Source organism: Lampetra planeri, chromosome 24 (genome assembly GCF_965212315.1).
Source record: "Lampetra planeri chromosome 24, kcLamPlan1.2.h2, whole genome shotgun sequence".
In the NCBI taxonomy this organism is placed as follows: domain Eukaryota; kingdom Metazoa; phylum Chordata; class Hyperoartia; order Petromyzontiformes; family Petromyzontidae; genus Lampetra; species Lampetra planeri.
Window position 1 is genome coordinate 7,880,352 of NC_136130.1, and position 21,339 is coordinate 7,901,690.

The following is a 21,339-nucleotide window of genomic DNA, read 5'->3' on the forward strand; positions in this document are numbered from 1 at the left end:
ATACACGCGTCGCAAGCTGAAAACGCATCGACGCACTACGCAAGTCTGTCTGTAAATATGATAACACGACAATGGATTCACCTCCTGCATATGGCAAGGCTAAACATTGTGCCTGTGATCCACTGTGAATGCAGAGGGAGTTTGGGGTTTTGGGCGGGGAGAGGGGAGAGGGGGGTGTAGGAGGTCAGGGGGTCAACATCTGCCTCGCATCTGTCGTGATAGATGATCATCATGAGTGGACAACATTAAAACAGGCGTTGTGCGGATTTTAGCAATTTCTTTCCTGGCTGCACACGCGCGGCTCGTCGGGGACAAAGCGCACGCAATTAAAAACAAAATCTGGCCCCTCGAAAAAGAAATCACAATTGACACTTTCGTTTGTGGAAAAAAAAAATGTATTTATATGTAAAAAGAAATCTATTTCTGTTAAAAACAATCACGCGATAGGGCACTATCAATACGCTCGCACGCACGTGGCGTGTTCTACGCACGCAATTTTATCAGGAGGACATCGGACATCCTCGGAAGCACCTCCTCGCCACAGACGCCATTCTCTTCACACTTTGGCACGACGCAGCGCCGACGATATGCGCTAGGGAAACGCAACTCCAAATTTAAACGTCTTTGCAGATGCGTACCCAAGGTGTCTGCCACGGGCGGACTTCAGTTTGATGCCGTTCTAAGGACAACGACTCTTGACGTTTTAGTCAAGTATGACAATGGAACTTTGTTACCATCACTTTCATATCACTCCCTTACATTGTAACACATCAATGGGGCGATGTTAAACTATTGCACCGCACCAGACTGATATATTTTTGTCATACCGTAGTGATGCATTTTTCCAAATACATTCAAACCGTCTTACTGGCGTCACGAGACAAAATTTCCATTTGCAACTCCGCAGCGAGCAGCAGAGCGTCAGTGTGTCAACAGCAAGGCCCCCAAAAGATGAAGTCACTTTATTGCCAAGTCCCTCGAGGCCTCCGAGTGTTCATTACACGGCAATAAAACTCAACGTTTATGACACGACAGTTACAATCAATTAATTTGCAGTGGGAATAAGCCAAATTAAGTGGAAAACAACATTTAACACGATCCATTTTTTGCGTGCAAGCGTTGGCGACCAGAGTCCAACTCGCTCCACTTAAAATACCCAAGTTTGATCACGGGCGGCTGAAATCCAGATTCGAACCGTGGACCTCCGTTCTCTCAACCGAGCCACCCGACAACCACCGGGAAGTGATTTTAAAAAAATATTCTCATTCACAAAGCTTAAAACTTGTGTCGGACAGTGTGGGACACAAACTGCTTAGGTTTGTAGCTCCAAGGCAAAAGCTGTTTGTTTTCTGGAATCAGACTTCATTCTAACGGAACAGAAATCAACTGTTTGTGCACTTCCATTTTTCGCTACCATGTTCAACACAAAGGAAGGTGACCAAACAAAAACACTGCGAGGCTGTTGGCAGTGATTGCACAAGCGACAAAAACTCAACACATTCGTAAAAAATAATATATAGCTAACGTCCCATGCAAATGCCCTCCTTTTTCATTGCCCAAAACGTCACCTATTATTATTATCATTTCCTCTTTCGGGCGGTGCTATTGATGAACGCATTAAGTTTTTGTTGTTTGTAGAAAAACGAGCGCGGCGTTACTTGGTCCGCAGATATCTAATGGCCCGCAGCAGTGAACTTTGCAACTTCCTATATCCTGTTTTGCCAAAAAGGGTGTTCCTGAGCACGGCATACTTGCGTGCGCAAACACTTTAGTTTTTGCCGAGTGATTAATAGTTGCCGTGCGAGCTGCATTAGTCGAATTAAGCGCATCGGGCAGGTGTGTGCGCGCAAGGTGAGATTTTGACGGGTGGCCCGACAAGGTCACTGTAAAACTCCCATCGTATCCAACTTTCACTGGCGCCGAGGACTCCAGCGCAGCCAGCTGCAATCTGCTAGCTTCCAAAGATCTCCCCCACTGCTTGTGGCGAACTGCTGATGCACCCACATAGCCGTACAAACACTGCGTTCTTACGAGCATCAAAGCTTAAATCAGGACCGTTGGCTTTGATGGAAGTTCAGGTCTGGCTCTTTACGCACTGGACAGCGACGTTATAACATCGGTGCTTTATGCCAGGATCAATTTCGCAATTTGGTGGAGTACCTTGCAAGCTCAGAATGGAACTTGGCAGGATAGCACTGAAGACACAATGGGGGGGAAGTGGAGGCTGCGATGGGTGGGACACATGTGCAGGACAGAGGAGGAATGCCACCTGGGGGGAGGGGGTCCGTGACCACGGTAGAATCGTACAACCGACAGTGACGACGACTGTTGAGAACCAACTGCAGGGCAAGGCGAACACACGGAGCTGGATGCTTGTCGACGAGTCCGTAAGGGGGAGGGGGATGTCCGATGTCGATGTTCCAAAAAAACTGCGGGATCAAGCGGAAAGAAGGTGCAAGTGGCATCAACAGCATCTTCCCCGACGACCTCTTGACCTTAATCTAAGATCGGAATTTCGAGGTGCTTTCTCACGCATCCCACGTGAAACTGCTGCCGAACACACGAGACACAGAGAAAATAGAAACCACAGTCTGGTCCATTCTGCGATGAGGAGAGGCGATATTTTACAATCCCAGGCGGACGGCCAAGTGCAGAGATAGAGAGAAGGTTTTCCCTTCTCTCGTACCCCTTGCTGCGCTATCGGATGGAGATGCTGATGATGGTGACGTCCTCGTACGGCTTGTCCGTCTTGGGGTTGGTCTTGACGTTGGAGATCTTCTGCACGACCTCCATGCCCTTGGTGACCCTCCCAAACACCGTGTGCTTGTTGTCCAACCACGGCTGTAACGAGGGGGGATGCATAATGATGTGCAGACACAACGCGCGCACGCGCACACACACAGACAAATGAGGTCAAAGGAGCAAGGTGAAAAAACAAATGAGTCTTGTCTTGCAGATGCACACGCATTAGACGTGTAATGCTACATTGATTAAAATTGATTATACCGCTCATGACAAATGTGTCCAATCGTGCGTATGAGAATAAATTATTTATAATATATGTAAATTATATGCAAATACTTTGAGACTTACATTTAGAATAATGTACAAACAGTAAATGAGAGAAAAAAAATACAAAATAAAAATTAAGACCACGAAAGAGAAACGATCGATTCTTTAATCGAATCGGAGCCTCAATAATTGCAATTTAATAGTCGCTAAATTCCATCTTTGATTAATAAAATATATCGGTCTGACTGCCATGCATCGAGCGTTACTCTCTTTGATTGGGCGTGCGGGAAACTGCCGCAGCCTATTGTGTGGATAAGGGGTTAATTTTAAAAGGGATCTCAAAAGTACTGTAGCTCTGCAAATATCCGCTTCCGTGTACCATTCTCTAACACAGCGAATTTTGCACTTCTCTGCGAGAGATGCCAATGGATACTCCATTTCGGGGCACGACACCCGACGGTACAAATGGAGATCAAGATTCGGTTCGAACCGTGGGCACGACGGTGACGAAGAACTGCGAGCCGTTGGTGGCCGGCCCGGCGTTGGCCAGGCTCAGGGTGTAGGGGCGGTCGTGCCGCAGGGTGTGGTGGAACTCGTCCTCAAACTCGGTGCCCCAGATGCTCTCTCCGCCCATGCCGGTTCCAGTCGGGTCGCCCGTCTGCACCATGAAGCCCTGAAAAGGGTCCAACCAGCACGGCAAAACGCGAGCACGCGCACAGATGTACGTGGGTCACCCGGTAAACAGTGCGGCAAACACACACGCGCGCAAGCATGGGCATGTACACGCAAGGACGCGCACACGCAGAGATACGCACACACACGTGCACAGAAGAATATGCGTATACACCCAGTGGACACATACACACACAGCACAAATACACACAGAACACACACAGAACACACACACAGTACACATATACAGTATGCAGGACCACAGTCCAATATAAAGATTATCCTGTTAGTGAGCACCTATGAAGGGTGGTACTGTACGAGAGGTTGATGTGGCCAGGACCACCACCTCATTCGTCTTTGTCTCCCAAGTGCTGATGTTGACAAGACCGCACGTGGTACTCACTCAATGGCGAGTCGACCGAGGTTACACCAAGAATGATTTCTGATACCGCTAGTCACAGATTTATGTTGAACTTCTTTCTCACCGTACGTAGCCGACTGTGCTCATCGGAGGTAGCGGGGTTCATAGCACAATGCGCAAATCACTGCACCACCGGTACCCACCCGAACACGCAAATGAGATTCATAGCTGAGCGTGACAAAGTATAATTGTGCTATCCATTCACTTGACAGGCGTCAATTGAATGGACAACACATTATTTTCTAAAAAAGTCGTCCTTTGTTATTAAAATGCCTCAAGCAATATCGCTTTAATAATATATATAAAAAAAACAGATGAAATAATGATGCCTAAATATAATCATGAAACAAACAAACTAAAAAAAAACCACACATCCCCCCCCCAAAAAAAACAAGAGAAAATAAAAAATTAAACATCATGTTCAGCTTGAGCACCCACGGAGGAATAATTAGGCGAGCGGAATTGTTGTCACTCGAACCTTCAGATGGTAGAGCCAAGGGGAGGGGGGAGAGGAGGGAGGAGGGGCAGTTACAATCTGTCCAAAGAGAGAGCGAGGACAGATTGTTAAAGGAAGTGGTGGTGGGGGGGGTGATCGGCAGCAGGGAAGGGATGAAACATTTGCATTGGGAACTTTAAATGTCACGATTCCTTCGTGAATTCAAAATTCAAGACACGAGCCACAGCAATTTGACTGTGGCAGTGCAACTCAAACTGCGGACCGTAGAGAGTAAGCCCACCGTGGCCTGCGCTCCTTCAACGGAGGAGGAACAGCACAACGACACAAACTCTCTCTCCTAAAGCCCTCTCGTCGTGGATGCGCAGACCTCGACATTGGCAACGAGCTCCGAAACATATTGCCGTGCGCCAGAATAGAATGCGACGTTTCATCGACGCACCACTACATGCATAAAAAAAAAAGTCATTGTCAAATTGCCCTCCAATATTCCACAGTAAACAGAATACAATGTGGATTTATATAGCAACCCATCTCTCAATACGCTGGACACAAACAGTGTGCATGTTTATTTTGCAGAGTGAGGCAGTTAGTAATGGGCACAGAAACAAAGTAAACTTGAAGAAAGGAAGGGAGTTGCAGGCAGTGGGGCAGCAGAATAATAATCATGATTCGAGGTTGCGTACTACATTAGGGCTCTCATGAATCCATAACATACAACCACGTCATCATTGTCCATGATCAATCCACTGCTGGTTGACGGTGCACCAACAAATACAAACACACTCACGTTCTCGCTCCAATCGCACGCAGGCACACACACACAGTGGCGGCGGTGGATGCAACACCCACCTTGATAACGCGATGGAAAATGTGCCCGTTGTAGTAGCCGCTCTTGCTGTGCACGCAGAAATTCTCCACAGCCTTGGGACACCTGGCAGACGTGGCAACGCGCGCACGCAGGAAGATAGATCTAATTCTAGATTTGAAGCTTTCGTGACTGCAAGGATTCATATTCTTAGGTTTTTTCGGTAAAGTCACGTAGGTAAAAACATTTTTTTATTAATAAAAGTGCTGCGACGGTTCCACCTGAAGACGGAGGCTTGTGTTGCCTCTGAAACGTCGTGATTTTAATTTTATTTAAATTTTATTAATTTTTTAAAAAATTTACCTACGTGACTTTACCGAAAAAACCTAAGAATAAGATAGATCTACATCTCAAGGGCCTTCTGGTTTAGACAGCGAAGAGACGGCACACTGGCGGAACCCATCCTCTCCTTCAATTGCTCAGCTACTGCAGCACAAGCTAACGAAGGCCATCCGGGGCTTCCTGTTAAATGTGTTACGCATCAGCGCCACAGGGAGGTCTTGGCAACAACCACTGCGCAATAAGGCATGCTTTGTTGGATTGTGCACATTTTATCGATTGCATAAGATCTCCGAAACAGGGGCTACGTGGCTGTTATAAGATCAAAGTACAACAAGTAGGTTCCTGACCGACCTACACGGATGAATTATTCAGCGTTATCGCCTTTTATGGAATGAAGTTTATTCCGTTACTCAGATAGGGGACCAGGCAAAAGCGTCAGAGGCGAGGCTAAGATCAGGGTCACGGGTAGGGCCAGTGCTAGGACGTGGTTGGCTAGCATGGCTACGGCGATGGAAAGTACAAGGGGGCCGTCTGGCTAGTTTGGTAGTATTCGGGGCAGGGTTAGTGTCTGGTTGTTTAGTGTAGTTATGGAAAGGGATACAATCGAATTGGCTCGTGTGGTTATAATGTTAGGACTCGGGTCGAGCTTGCTAATGTGGTAGGAGTAAGGGACAGGGCTATTGCCTGGTTGCCTTGCATGATTAGAGACAGTGTTAAGGTCTGGTTGGCTAGTGTGGATAGGATTAAGGGTAGGGCAAGCGTCTAGTTTGCTCATATGGTTCCGGTTAGAGATAGGGTCCCGGTTGACACGCACACTGTAGTATCAAGAGGCATGCGCTGCCACCTAACAAAACTCGCTCAAATCCCGTCCCCGTTCCCGCTATTGCCAGGCATCGCACGCCGTGCTCTCCGCCCATTCTCTGGTTCAGAGCCCCTCAAGCGCGACGCTAGCACCATGACGCTCGCTCACTCGGAGGGGTAGAGGCGGAGCGTGACGTCGCCGTAGGTGGTGTGCATGATGGCGCAGTCCGACACACGCTTGGCGCCCTCCGACTGCGTTGCCGCCATCACCTCCTCCTTGCTCGGCTTCTCGTTCAGGACGTCGCGGTCCGACTCGGGGCTCTTGGCGTCTTCGGGCTCGCGCCGCGTGAACTGCGGGGCGCAGGGGAGGAAGGGACGCGCACGCACGTGCGTGCCCGAGCGTGAACGCACGCGCGCGATGGCGATGTCGTCGGCACGAGTCGGTGCCGTTTCATAGGTGCTTGCTAACGGCACTTTCTCCAACAGTCTGTCAAGGCGAATCGACGGGGTATCTTTGTTGTTGTATAGCTATACGCGGGTGTGTAGCCGCGCGAATCTCTTTATTCAGGAGCACGTGGCTGTACGTACCGTACGTAGCCGTCCGTGCTAATGTGAGGTGCATGTGCCGCATGACCGGTGCGCGTGCGTGTGCACGTGCGTGTGCGCGTGCGTGGCGGCTACCATGTAGAAGCGGTTCTTCTTGAAGGCGGACGCGAACACCGTGGGGTCGCCCTGCACGCTCATCAGCACGGGGTTGTCGGAGGCCCTCATCTCCACCGTCAGGGCGGCGTGCTTGGTGCGCGCCACGCCCTGGAACAGCGCCACGTGCAGCGGCCGCGAGTTCTCCTGCTTGCCCAGGATCCGCACGCACCTGCCCCCGGCCATCGCACCACCCATTTTGAAATTTGCGTCACGTACAAAAGAAAAAATAATGAAATAATCGTGCTCGCAACGAGGGGGTTATAAAGAAACACCACTGACGTTTTTCGGGCAGAATCCCATCAACGGTCACAATTTAGGGGGTCACCCATCGATTCTGGAAATTGAGCGAGATACCGAACCGCCCACCCGATTTTCACCCCTCACCTCCCATGGATGTCGGGTCTGAAATTGATTCTTTCGATAATGCTGTGGTTAGCTTAGAGCCTCTATTTAGCCGCAGGGGTCACATGAACAGATTTAGACGTATCACATTGGAAATTAAAACGATTGATTCTTGCCGGCATGATTTGATGCACATACTGCTGAGCGTAGGGAAGGAATTTAAACGACGAATCGTTGCATGCCTATGCACACCGACCGGCACGGTATAGTCCCACCATGAAAGTCTGGCACATCTAAACTATGACCCCCAGTCCCAGTCGCTGTGGATCTGTCCGCCGTGGCATCAGTTGCAATGTGAAGAATCAGCTGGTTAGAATCACTGGGTGTGAAAAGGAACCCTTCTGGATTTGACCAACAGAGGTGGTGCTGCTGCTATGAGATTGCGTTCTTTTTTGGCAAAGATGTCTATTTGCTTCATTTTTTAAAATGTTATTGCATTATTAATGTTGATAACCAAGGTCACTTCAGCACATGATACTCTATCCTGGTCTCTTGAGTTCCCACCTGGTTTAACAAAATAAATGCATTTCTTGAATGCTTGTGCAAGGGTCTGACGGATTGCAGCATTGCAGCACTCAGGGATGGCGACGGGATGGGGAGACCATCACAGAGGAGGGATAAATCACAAGGGACTGCGATGATCATCATTTAAAGTCCATTGGCTGACCTTAATGCAATGAATGACCGCGATGAAACTGTTATTTTTCTACGTAATTCTCTTGAAGTTCCGATGGACGAGGTCCGTCAGCAATGTTCCAAGGATTTAATCCCCTCCCGGAATAACTCTTCATCTTGTGCATGATGAAATCATCATTTCACACAGAACACATCCACCTTCCTTTGTCCCTCAAAAAGATACTGTGGACTTTGAATAAAGCAGATAATTAAACGTTTTTAAATTAATGCACGAGGAGTCGGTTTTTTCCATTATGGAATATTGAATGGAAAAGGATAGCTGATACGTGAATATTTATGAATGTAAAAATGTTCAAATATCAATTCAAAGGGGGAATTTGGTGGCCCATTGATTAGTATTACTGACCCCAGCAATCAGAGTTCAGTTTCCAGCCAAGGCTAAAATCAGCGGTGGGTGATATTTGAACCAAATCTGGCCCCTGCCTCCTTCACAAACTTGTATGAACCGGCATGGTGAAGTATGGTCAAATAACCAACATTACGTGGGGCAATAGACTAGGTTCACTATATTAATTCACAAATGTTTACATTTAACTTGCCTCTGTACCCTCTACTCTGAACAACGTTATCTGAAACATGAGACAAAAATTTTTCTGTGATAAGGCAGTGTCCATGATGAAAGTATCGAGTAGTTTTTTTTTATTTCTGTACGTTTACATAACTAACTTTCGCTGCTGCACGGCTCAGGGGTAAGAGAGCACTCAGCCGACACTCCTGACACTCCTGCGATGTGATTGGGGATTACAGCCGCCCATGATTAAGCACTTAAGAAGTTGCATTAAGCGTTAAGTAAATGCCAATCCTTATCCGCTAAATGGGGTCTAAAATGTAACAAGAGTTGTAGGAAGACCTTAATCTAGTACTGGATTGACAAAGGGCTGTAGCGTGTATTGTATTTATAAAGACTGCCCCCAAAATAACACAGTCATTTTAAAATTTGGTTGATTACCTAATGTGGCAAATTCCATCTCTGAGAAAAAATATATTGGTGCGACTACCATGTGAGTAACATTTGCCTGTAGCACAGCATGCAGGAACTAGCTGCGCTCTTGTGTGTGGGAAGAATCGGTCACTCTGAAGGGATCTCAGCAGTCGTTCTATGCTACATATCTCAAAATGAATCTGCTTCCCATGGGCACTCTAACGAGACAGTTACCCGGCCACATGTGATTTAACAGATTTTAACGATAAAGACAAAAATTCATCCCTCTGTAATGCAGAATGACATTTAAAATATATGTACTCTTTGGTTTTTTCGGTAAAGTCACGTAGGTAAAAATAAATGAAAACCACTAAATTAAATCACGACGTTTCGGGCGCAACACAAGCGTCCGTCATCAGGTGGGAAGGCATGGCCTGCTGTTATGGCTTGGCCTAATTCCATGGCCTACTGCTGATGCAGTCTGCAGTCTGTATCAGCAGTAGGCCATGCTTTCCCACCTGATGACGGACGCTTGTGTTGCGCCCGAAACGTCGTGATTTAATTTAGTGGCTTTCATTTATTTTATTTTAGTTTTTACCTACGTGACTTTACCAAAAAAGCCGACGAGTACGAATCCTTGTAGTCACGAAAGCTTCAAATCCAGGATTTTATATATACCCAAAAAACCCTACATCACATACATCACTAACACTGCCCCTATAAAACAAAACATATATGAGCAGCGCACGTTACGGAAAATTACCATTCTCCAGAGAAGGCAGTGAGATTAACAGAGATCACACTTTTCGCTGCGGTGCCTTAAAAAGAACAAAACTGGGAAAATTTGCAACAAAAATGAACAGGTGTGTCGTCAACTGTCTCCGTTAAGTCCTACCGATTTGTCTCGATGTTGATGACCTTGATTCCGAGCATGGTGCCATAGAGCACAAAGTGGCCCGTCTCGTCAAACACGATGTTGGCAAATCGAGCGGCTTCCACTTTGTCCAGCTCACGCTCGCTGGCCATGCGCCGCCCAAATTCCATGTCTGGCAGCTGCTGCTTCATCTGCTGGAGCTCTGTGAACATCTGTTGAGGGTGGGGAAAGGGGAATCAATTGCAGGTGAAGTGCGGCCAATCGCGACGGCAATTTGAGACACACCCAGCATTTTCATTTGTCAAGCGAGACGTGTGGACTACAGTAGGGCGAGGAAAACCTACAAGTTGTGGGCTCGATACAGCCAGGGACTTAATTTCATACTGAACCACAAACACAAGATCCTACCATATTGAAACGGCGCACAAACTATACTTATTGGGACCCTGCAAGCGTCTTAGTCACATGTAGAATTCGGAATTGTGACCCGAAATAAACATGTTGGTGAGAGGGAAGCAGGCCCAAGCATTGCATACGTGCAGAAAAAGTTTTTGTATTTCTATTGACGAACAAAACAGAAAATACATGCTTGACTATCACGTGGCGAAGGTCACTCTCAGAAGCGAGGCAGGGGGGAAAGTAGTGCCCTATGTCTACTAGATAAAGGTCATCAAAAGTTCTGCGACATCAAATTATATGGGAAATTCACTAACACACTGCTGTGCGAGAGAGATACGAATTGTTTCTTTGTCTCATGAGAACACACCGAGAGCGCAAATGATATAAAACCGGGGAAAGAGACAAGAAATGAATATGAACCACATTTAATCACGAGCAGAAGGCGGCTCGAATTCAAACCCAGCCTTTCACCGGCACAACTTTGTATCTGCGACGTGGTCATTATGAACCCCAACCGCCATACATACACACACAGTTGAAGGTCCTCTTGGCATTTGAAAGGCCTCACCTTGAGCGACTCGTCGAAGACCCGGATGAGTTTGCCCGTACGGAATTGGAAGATGCGCACTTTGCGGTCCAGCGCAATGGTGGCGATGCGGGAGCCGTCGGGAGAGAAAGTCAGCGCCGTCGGGCAGGTGCGGCAGCGCGCAAACTCGTAGAGGTCCGTGTCCGTCTTGTACTGCCACGCCACGTTGCGTGGGAAGGCGTAGTCCAGCTGCGGCCCCGTCCAGTACTCGAGCATGCCCGTCTTGTCGGCCGACACAACCACCTGCACTCGAAAAGACGTCAGCCCATCGTGAAGATGACAATGCCGCGAAGGAAGAGTCAAAGCTTTATCGCAGCGGTACAGGGAAACCATTGCCCGCGACTTTATTTCACAGGACCCATAGCCGCATCAGGATTGCCACTTTTAATTGGCCCACCAGCTTTATGTATCCGTCAGTGCAAACATCTTGGCCTCACTAATCGGGTGCTAGAAGGAGACATTTTGAACCTGGCAACAAGCACAATCACTTCTATCACTGCAGGGGCCCATTGCAAGGGTCAGAAGGTAATGTAGCATACAAAACCCACGAAAATATATTTTACTCACGTAAGTACCAACATTGGGGGGACAAATTACAAAATCTTAGGCGAAGGACCGTGATAGGACAACCGGAATAAAATTGGCCGAAAGCCAAAACCAGTCAGGATGGCTCACAGCCGGCAAAGCATGACTATCTGGCGAAGGTCATCCTTTTCAAGAGAAACGAACTCGTGCGCCACGGCGCATGGCGGACTCGTAACATCGCACGAACCTTGTAGATGGGGTTAAAGCACAGCAGGCACACGGGCGACGAATGCAGCTTCTCAAGGGTCCTCAGGGGAGTGCTTGAGCCCCGCCCGTCGTAGACGTGCACGCGTCCTGTGAGCTTCTCACTGCACGCCACCACGCACACCGGCTCCCCCGGAGAGTAGATCCACTCGCAGCAGCCGGGTTGGTAGCTGCGGAAAGAAGTGCGATGGACGACAGGGCCAGGGGGCAACCACGTGGCGAGAGGAGGCGCTGAAGAACAGGATAATATTGTACGCATTCTTTGTAGTTTTCAAATACATCCGTTAAGCATGCAGTGAATGAGAAAGGACAAATAAACAACGTGTGAACAGATCCGACCAATGGCAGGCAGTTGTCGTCAGGGTGCTACTGTGAGAACGATGCATTACTTACGGCAAGAAACCATCAATCACTCTTTGTTTTACGTGCCAATATTGCCCTCAATAGAGTAGGCATCAGTGCACATTACAGCAGAACGTGAACGGTACAGGGGGCACGGAGCAGCGGGAATGAAAAAAGAAACCCGTCACGACCTCAGCGGCTGACACAGACTGAACAAAGTAAATTTCAACCGCGCGCAAAATAAAGCCCAGCCGCGCGCAACGAATAGCATAAGAAAGGTAGGTAATAAAGAAAACAATAAGTAAATAAACAGTGAAAGAAAAAACGCCAGGAGTGTGCCCCTTCCCCCCACCAACGTCAACGTTGAAACGAGGAGATCTATCTGGCTTAGTGGTGCTTTGGCAGAGTACTTATAATGACAAGGCCATGTGTTCAAATCAAGATTGGGGTCGAATAAAGCAATCCAATTAGTTTCATTTGAGGTTGATAAATTAGGTGCACATTGAGGGATGCCAACAGACAGTCTGAACCATGGATAGACTTGGCCTCCGTAGGAAGGTGGAATATCCACCACGAACTCCGGGTGGCTGATTGATATGAATGCTGCCCAATGTTTCAGCAAGGACACGATCGGATAGGTATTCTTAAGTTTTTTCGGTAAAGGCACTAAGAATATGAATCCTTGCAGTCACGAAAGCTTCAAATCTAGAATCAGATAGGTGTTTGTAGATCTTTATAAAAATGTATTCCGATTGCATCATTTGCCCTACTACCGAGTGATGTCTGTCACATGACCGTCAAAACAAAACATGTTAAGTCTCAGAGCTGGAATTTATTCGACGTGCAAAACCAAATTAAACGTGATATTTTTTTGGGTGCAGTCATCATTGACTGGCCTCAGCTCATCAACTTGCAATGCTTTGAGAACCCAATCTATTTAGACAGTTGCAAGTTCTGATCACTGAGCCATCCGGCCAAATGGAGATAATGATTTTTGTTAAATTATTTTCAATCGTTTCCTATTAAAATATGAAAGGATTTGATACATTTGCACATCAAGGTTCATAGTATTTCTGATATTTTGTGTAAATAGTTGCACTCTTTTGAAATACAACATTTTAGAACACCTGATTATAAATACCTCTGTACTCATTTACAACTATGATGTGCAAACGCTATAGTAATAAAATAAACTTTTGTAAAGCTTCAGAACCATGATTTATTGCGGTATGCTGAGATTATTAATAGGGAACATTTACATAGTGGCCTTTACAAAGCCTCTATCAGACGTTCTAGAAAATAAATACCATTTGGACATAATTAATGACGTCCATTAGTAGATTGGCTCGCTGCACACAACGCGATGACTCATGCACACAACTTGGCCATAAAAACAAGTGAGCATTGCATTCACATATGCAAAAAGAACATTAATAATTAGACCCACAAACCATTTCATTTCTACACCCTTACTCACCACTGTAATTCTACGTGGTTCACACTTGGAACATTAAGATGATTTCTTTAAATGTCCATGAAATCTCCTTAAAAACACCGAAGTGGTTGGGTCACTCAGGGGTCAGAGCACTTGAGCCGGCACCGTTGAGATTCTGGGTTCAAATCTGGATTTCAAATGCCTTTGATTAAACCAGGCAGCTCCCACTTCTGCAGATTTCTTTTCTTTCAAAAATGTTACAGTGAGAAAGAAAACAATTATATGTGTAGGGAGCCAGACGAACTGCCTGGGAGCTGCATTGGGCTCGTGATGTTTTGGCCGTCCCTGTTATAAAACATGGACCTAGGCATGTGACAATTATCTAACACTTGAGTCACGATTTGGTTTTGTGATTGAACGCATTGTTTTTTGGTCACATTTTACCACCTCGACTGTATTGACACTTGGTTTTATCTATGGGTTGTCTGCCACGTGCCTTCGGGTAATACTGCCATATAATTAGCACATAATTAGTATAAATTGACAATAATTGATTTTCTTACATGCACAATTCGAAATGTATCACGGGCCTAAACAATAATCGATTTTCATTAATGTATCTAATTCACCGATGTGTGACCGTGCACTGCTGCTCTGCTGCAGTGCAGACTCACCCAAGCTTCAGCATGTTGATCATGTCGAAGTTTACGACGTCAAACACCTTCATGGCCTGATCATCGCCCACTGAGCAGAACAGTGCCCCCTCTGAGCTCACAGAGATGTCCTCGATCGCACCTAGGGGATGTCACACGTGCACGCACACAGGCATGAGGAAACCTATGCAGGCGTGGAAGGTGATGGTCATTATGTGGTGGTGACTTCTGGCACTCTGATAAATAAAATATTAAAAAATACTTGTTAAAAAAACACGATTTAATGAAATGTACTGTCCGAGCTGCCCCTCCCCCTGCCCCCTTCCCCCATCGCCCCTCCCCTTCTTCCACATCCCCCGCCCCTGGGCGTGGCTCCCCGAGGCTTGCCGTGACGTCAGGGACCACGTGGTGATTTACAGGCAACGTGAGTTGAGCGTCGACAATTCGAGCCGTAAAAAAGATTGTTTAAAGATATTTATTTTTCATTTTCAATGATATAATATAGTATTGCCATCAGTATGACACACCTATACCAAGTTTTCAGTCGATACGACATTGGGAATACGGTTGAAATTGAGTTACAAGATTTTTGAATACAACACATACAGTAAGTTAAATAAAAGCGTGTAAAAAAATAAATATGTTTTGCATTTTTTATGATAGAATATCGTGTTGTCATCAGTATGACCTACCTAGACCAAGTTTGCAATCGGTAGCACATTGGGAAGTGTGTAAAAAATGAGTTGCAAGATTTCTCTTTTTAGGATACAACAGACGAAGTGAGTTAAATAAAAATGTGTAATAAAAAGGCCGTTATGTTATTGCTGTAGTAATGGTGATGTGGTGGTATTGGCGATTGTACCCAAGTGACTGCGGAAGTGTTTCGCAAACTCTATTCCGACGCCTTCGTTCTTTTTCCAGAACTTCACGTGTCCATCCTGGCTGGCTGTAATGAGGAAATCCGTCCTAAATTGCACACACGAGCAGTCACGTACTCCTTAGTACAAAGATCGCACATATAGCCAACATAAACTGTTGAGTAAAGTGCTTTAACGAACACTTATGAATGGAAAAGCAGTGCACGAAGGGGTGGTGTTGCCAGAACCCGCAGAGCCACCTTTGTGTCCAAGGTGTTGATGTTTACACATCGCACCAGATACTCTTTTAAGGCTACATCGACTTGGGGATGCCCAGACGATTTTCAAATATCACTTGCCGCTGATGTTAGTCATGGCGGGGACTCAAACTCAGTGCACTAACCACTATGCCATCGCTTCTCTTACTCCATAGTACACACATTTCCACACATTCTAATGACTTTACAATGAGCTGGTACCAAACCTATATTGCAGAGAGATCTTAATATAACCAGATGATAGCCTCCATGAGACATTTATTTTAAATTATATATATTTTTTACAAAGAACTGACTTAAGGACAGGGCTGTTCATCCAGTTGTCATTGTAAAAAAAACATTATTGAGTGATTGCAGTGGTGTACAAGCCAAACTGAATAATGTGTTTGTATTAATTAAAATTATACATGTCAACAAGCTCCAACATCACAAAGGTACTCCAGTGTAAAGTCTCTTGTTACTTATGTAAAAGTCGGAGATGGACTTTCACGAAGCAGTTTAAAAAGCTTGTTTCTGCACACCAGCATCTTGAGATGGGGTCACATTTAAGAAGCTACATAAAGCTATATAAATCTGACCCGTCATACATCAGCTGAAGAGAGGTGCATGCAGAAGGCTAAGGTAAGCGACTTGAAAGATCAAAATGGAACTTAGCAAGGAAGCGGATGTAAACAAAATGATAAAAAAATCAATCGGTTGCGATGGGTGGGACAATTTATGCTGGATATCGGAGGGCAGGTGGCCAACAGGCATTCATACCCATCAACCCATTCGATTTACCCGGATTCTTGTACAGGGAAATTGAGTGTTCAAGTCCAAATGGCGTACAGCCGTTTCAAAATGGGCAAAAAAAACATGTTTCATCTATTTGTTTGTGTTTCTCCCTTGTGATGGGACTTTGCAGAATGAACGTTGAGATTTAGAAGGGCACATGGTGACCAATAAGGTCTAAATTGGTCTGTAATAAGGTAGGCACAAAAAAAATCACATTTTGTAGCTGCTCATCCCAAGCTATAAATGCTCTCATAGTGGCATTGTCTTTGTACTGTTCGTCTAGCCCAGGGGTCGGCAACCTGCGGCTCCGGAGCCGCATGCGGCTCTTTTGAACCTTGACCGCGGCTCCGGGGCGGATGCTAGCGAGGGGAGGAGGCGCACTGTGACACCTGCTCTGGCGTTGCCGCTGCTGACAGGTCGCCGCTCAGCTCCACACTGCCCGCCCGGTGACAGGCAATAACGTTGCCGTTGCTTTGTCACATGTTTGGAAGAAGTAAAAACCTTCCTGGGCAGCAAAGAGCTCACCTTTGCTGAGCTGGAACAGCCAGAGTGGCTGGAAAAATTACATTTTATGGTAGACATGACAGCACATCTAAACACGCTAAATACAACCCTTCAGGGGAAAGGAGGCACAGCCCTGCACATGCTGGAGGAGGTTTTGGCATTCGAGCGCAAGTTGACAGTGTTTGTCAAAGATTTACAGAGAGGTACACTGTCTCACTTTCCCTCCTTGAGAGAGTTCAAACAAAGTCATGATACGATAAATTTGGAATATTTCAAGTCTGCAATCACCACAATGCAAAGTTCGTTTGGGAAACGATTCTGTGAGTTCAGAGAGGAAAAAACGACATTATCCTTCCCTGTCACTCCCCTGGCGATCGATCCATCCCTATTGAATATGACTGCATTTGCAGGTGTAAGTCAACCTGATCTTGAGATGGAACTGGCCGATATAGCCGACAAAGATATATGGGTGTCCAAGTTCAAATGCTTGACCGCTACTCTTGAGGATGTTGCCCGTCAGAAGGCCATTCTGGCTCAGAATCATAAATGGAGTGATATTGAAAACCTTCCCAAACAGGACAAACTTGTATTCGAAACATGGAATGCCATCCCCAACACTTATATAAACATGAAAAAGTATGCATTTGGAGTCCTGTCGATCTTCGGCTCCACATATGTATGTGAGCAGGTCTTCTCCAACATGAACTATATTAAAAACAAACATCGATCACGCCTCACAGATGACAGCTTGCAAGCCTGTGTGAAAATGAAGGTGACGTCTTACAGCCCTGATGTGCAGACACTGTGCACTGAGGTTCAGGAGCAAAAATCCCATTAACCAGGTAATTTAGCTATTAATTTGCAAAAATATATTTTACATTGTTAAGTGAAAAAGTCCTTTTTTTATTCAGATTGACAGCTGACTGCACGATCCTGTATATAGCAATAAGGTAAGAAACAATATATGCAGTGTTATATTTGTTTTAATAGTTGCAATGGTTTTGCGGCTCCCAGTTTATTTTTTCCTTCGGAAACGGGTCCAAGTGGCTCTTTATGTCTTAAAGGTTGCAGACCCCTGGTCTAGCCTGACACTGGTGAGACTAGGCCATGAAGCAGGCAGTCTCTGGTGTAGGCCAATCCGTTTCAAAGACAATGCCACATTATCAGAGCATGTCTGTTTGCATGTTCACTACAAGTGCGTGTGGTTAATGCGAATTTGATTCCTTGCAAAAGCTTTCTATTTGGTGTTTGAACATCTTAACACACTGATAAAGGGGTTGACAACAGGTATGACGACAATGGAACTGGCAGCAAACGATCAATGGGAAGGGAGCTCACTTGCTGACGGCCACGTGCGTGATGGTGTCGCGGTGCATGTAGCTGCGCTCGTACATGGCGGCACACGGTAGGTTGTCGAGAAACACCCGCTCGAATTCCAGCACTGACGCACGATATGCAAAAGACAAAGATGTGCCCCGTACAGGCGTTTAAAAAAAGAAAAAAAAACTGGATTTTTGGGTCAAGATGTTGTTATGCGACCATCTGTGAAGGCCGGCAACGACACACGATATACACACAGAGACAAACACAACACACGCACATACATGGAGACAACGTAATAATAACGTGACACATGCCCAGCCTCAAAATATTTTTTCAAGAGGGTCCTGCCTGAGGATGTTTGGCCAATTCCGTTCGTGAGTATTTTGGCTTTACGTGGGATGAAAATAGCCCACGGTGCATTTTTTAAGTGGTAACAGTCAAAACCTCCACAAAGATCGATTTAAGAATCCATGGTTGGTACCTCTCGTAACCCCTGCCTACAAACGCCCGGCGATTCCCAGGCAGTCGCCCATCCACGTACTAACCAGGCTCAACCCTGCATTGATGATGTTATGCTCAGCCCGTTGCGGGGCGATTAAAATTGGAACCACTTTGTAGGAAGTCAACATCCGTGAAATATACAACTGTACGCACATTTTTGCAAGGCAGACCACGCAGGCCTGAACAGTGCCGGATTATCCTCGTAGCAAAAGTAGCTACATATGCTACGGGCCCTGCACTTTCAAGGGCCCCGCGCTAAATGCTTTCAAGCTATCTATTCCGGTTCAGTGATTCTGCACTTGCTCTATTACTATAGTACTATGGGGCCGTCCATAAATGACGTCACGCACCTAGGGGGGGGGGGGTCAGACATTTGTGACGAGGGCGGAGGGGTTTGAGAAATGTGACGTCATGTAAAAATGCGCAACTTAAAAAAAATATCGATAACACGTTCTACTTAATTAAATAGACTTTTTAATGAATCTTTTCTCCTACAACATCAGAGTGCAGCGCCACATTAAAAACGCACTACAATGACAATAGTTTCAAGAGATTTGAAACGTGTTTTTTTTTTTTGGGGGGGGGGGGGGCAGAGCTTTGTGACGTCATATTTGAGGGGGGGGGTCTGACTGTGTGACGAGGGGGGGGGGGGCAAAAATCTACAAAATCGCGTGTCGTCATTTATGGACGGCCCCTATACCGCCTTCAACTTTTATGAACGACTGGGTGTTTAAGGTTAGCGATTTGTCGTATTATCTGGCTGTATAGAAAATGAAAAAATACAATTACTTTACTATGCAAATAAAATGTTCGTGTTTAAATTTTTTTTATTTAGGGCCCCTTTATAACACATGCTACAGGCCCCACACTAGCTTAATCCGGCACTGGTCCTGAAGCAATAGTTTGAGTCTGCCATCTAAATAGATGCCGAAGGAACACGTTTAATGAATAACAAAAAAACACAGTACAGGTAGTCCTCTATTTACGATAGAGATGCGTTACGACGACCCCATCGTAAGTCGAAGATGGCCTAGCCTACTCAGGAGTCTTAAAGAATGGTGATAATTTAGCAAAACAAAGCAATGTACAGTACCGTACTGTATAAACGATATACCGTATGTATTTATTAATTACAATACTGTATTGCACGGTAAAATGTAAAGTAAAAAAAAAGTTAATTATTAGCCCACCTATATGAACTGCAATTTAATCGAGTTTTTTCAGGAAACAATTCTATCTGCTATAATAAAAAAACTTTTAACATGCATTGAACGCATCGTAACGTATCATATTGTATTGTGCACACTTGAAAGATGTTAAGGTTGTTGATGGCAATTTTATCGTATCGCTATCGCCATCGTAAGATCAAAATATCGTAAGTCGGACCATCGTAACCCGGGGACTACACTCGTAACTCGGTGACTATCGTAACTCGGGGACTACCATGGTAACTCGGGGACTACCAGCGCAACTCGGGGACTACCAGCGCAACTCGGGGACTACCATCGTAACTCGGGGACCACCTTCGTAACTCGGGGACTACCAGCGCAACTCGGGGACTACCAGCGCAACTCGGGGACTACCGTCGTAACTCGGAGATTGTCGTCGTAACTCGGGGACCATAATCGTTACTCGGGTACTACCGTCGTAACTCGGGGACTACCTGTACAGTACTTCACTGTGTGCTATAAACCCCCTCTAGTGGGACAGGGGAGGCACTTCAGTTGAGCGGGAAATCCCACAACGCCTGAGCGAGCGATGCATCAAGTTTTACGCGTCTTTAAACGCTGCACTTTTCCTTTTGAATGAATCGTACTTTCACGTACGAATCCCCGCAAATTTTTAAAAGATGAAATCGAGTTGAGACTCGAGACAACACGAGCGGCTTTCTCCTCCGAGCTCCGACACGCAACAAACCACGAGACAACCCACATTGGGGCGCTTCTCTTGCGAATGAAACAACAACGACCGAGACGCGATGAACATTCATGCCGAGTCGACCCAGATGAATCCCAGACCCATGTCTGTTGTGTTTGACGACTCTTACCTTTCTTCTTACTGACGGTAACAGCCTCGCATGGCAAGGGCCCGACCCAGACATCCTCCTCCTCCCCCTTCTCACCACCACCACCATTGTCGTCTTCCTTCCCATCTTTCCCCTCCTCTTTCTCCTCTTCGACGTCTTCCTTTGCCTTCTTATTCTTGTTCTCCCCCTCCTCGTTCTCTTTCTCATCCTCCTCGTCCTCCTCGTCCCGAATCCGCTTCGTCTCCGAACTATCCGAGGCCATGCTCGCAGGCGATGGCGGTGACGATGATGGTGGTGGTGTTAGTGGTGTTGGTGGTGATGTTGGTGGTGGGTGCTGCCACCAGGTGGAGCCCTTTCCTCGGTTCACGTCGCGCGTCATCTCCGGGTCGCGGTGACGTCACCCACACGCACGCGTCCCACCCGGTTAACGTTGCGCATCTCGCCAACGTTGCCTCAACGTCGTGCCAACGTTGCCGGGTGAGAGAGGTGACGTCACCCGTCGTGAGCGTTTCGTGTTAAGTGGTCAAGATTATATTCTTGGTTCTTTCGGTAAAGTCACGTAGAGGGGAAATAATAAAATAATAACACAAGCAATCATCATCAGGTGTGAAATCCACGGCAAGATAATCTGAAAAAAGATTTTCTTCATCATCAGGTGTGAAATCCACAGCAAGAAAATTTTCTTGCTGATGATTGCTTGGGTTGCAGTCGAAACGTCGTGATAATTTTTATCGTTTTATATTAATATTATTTTATTATTTCCCTT

The 21,339-nt window shown here is 46.2% G+C and overlaps 1 protein-coding gene across 1 annotated transcript; it reads right to left on the minus strand.

The window, feature by feature from the left end:
* Window positions 1-377: 377 nt before the first annotated feature.
* Window positions 378-20,897, minus strand: PPWD1 (peptidylprolyl isomerase domain and WD repeat containing 1). Its single transcript, XM_078605524.1, has 12 exons — window positions 20,595-20,897; window positions 18,062-18,164; window positions 15,173-15,276; window positions 14,332-14,452; window positions 11,864-12,050; window positions 11,074-11,334; window positions 10,128-10,318; window positions 7,192-7,381; window positions 6,680-6,861; window positions 5,412-5,493; window positions 3,503-3,685; window positions 378-2,841 (listed from the first exon to the last, which is right to left on the minus strand). The coding sequence occupies exons 1-12, from the start codon at window positions 20,833-20,835 to the stop codon at window positions 2,698-2,700; spliced, it is 1,989 nt and encodes a 662-aa protein (XP_078461650.1). The 5' UTR covers window positions 20,836-20,897; the 3' UTR covers window positions 378-2,697.
* Window positions 20,898-21,339: the final 442 nt, after the last annotated feature.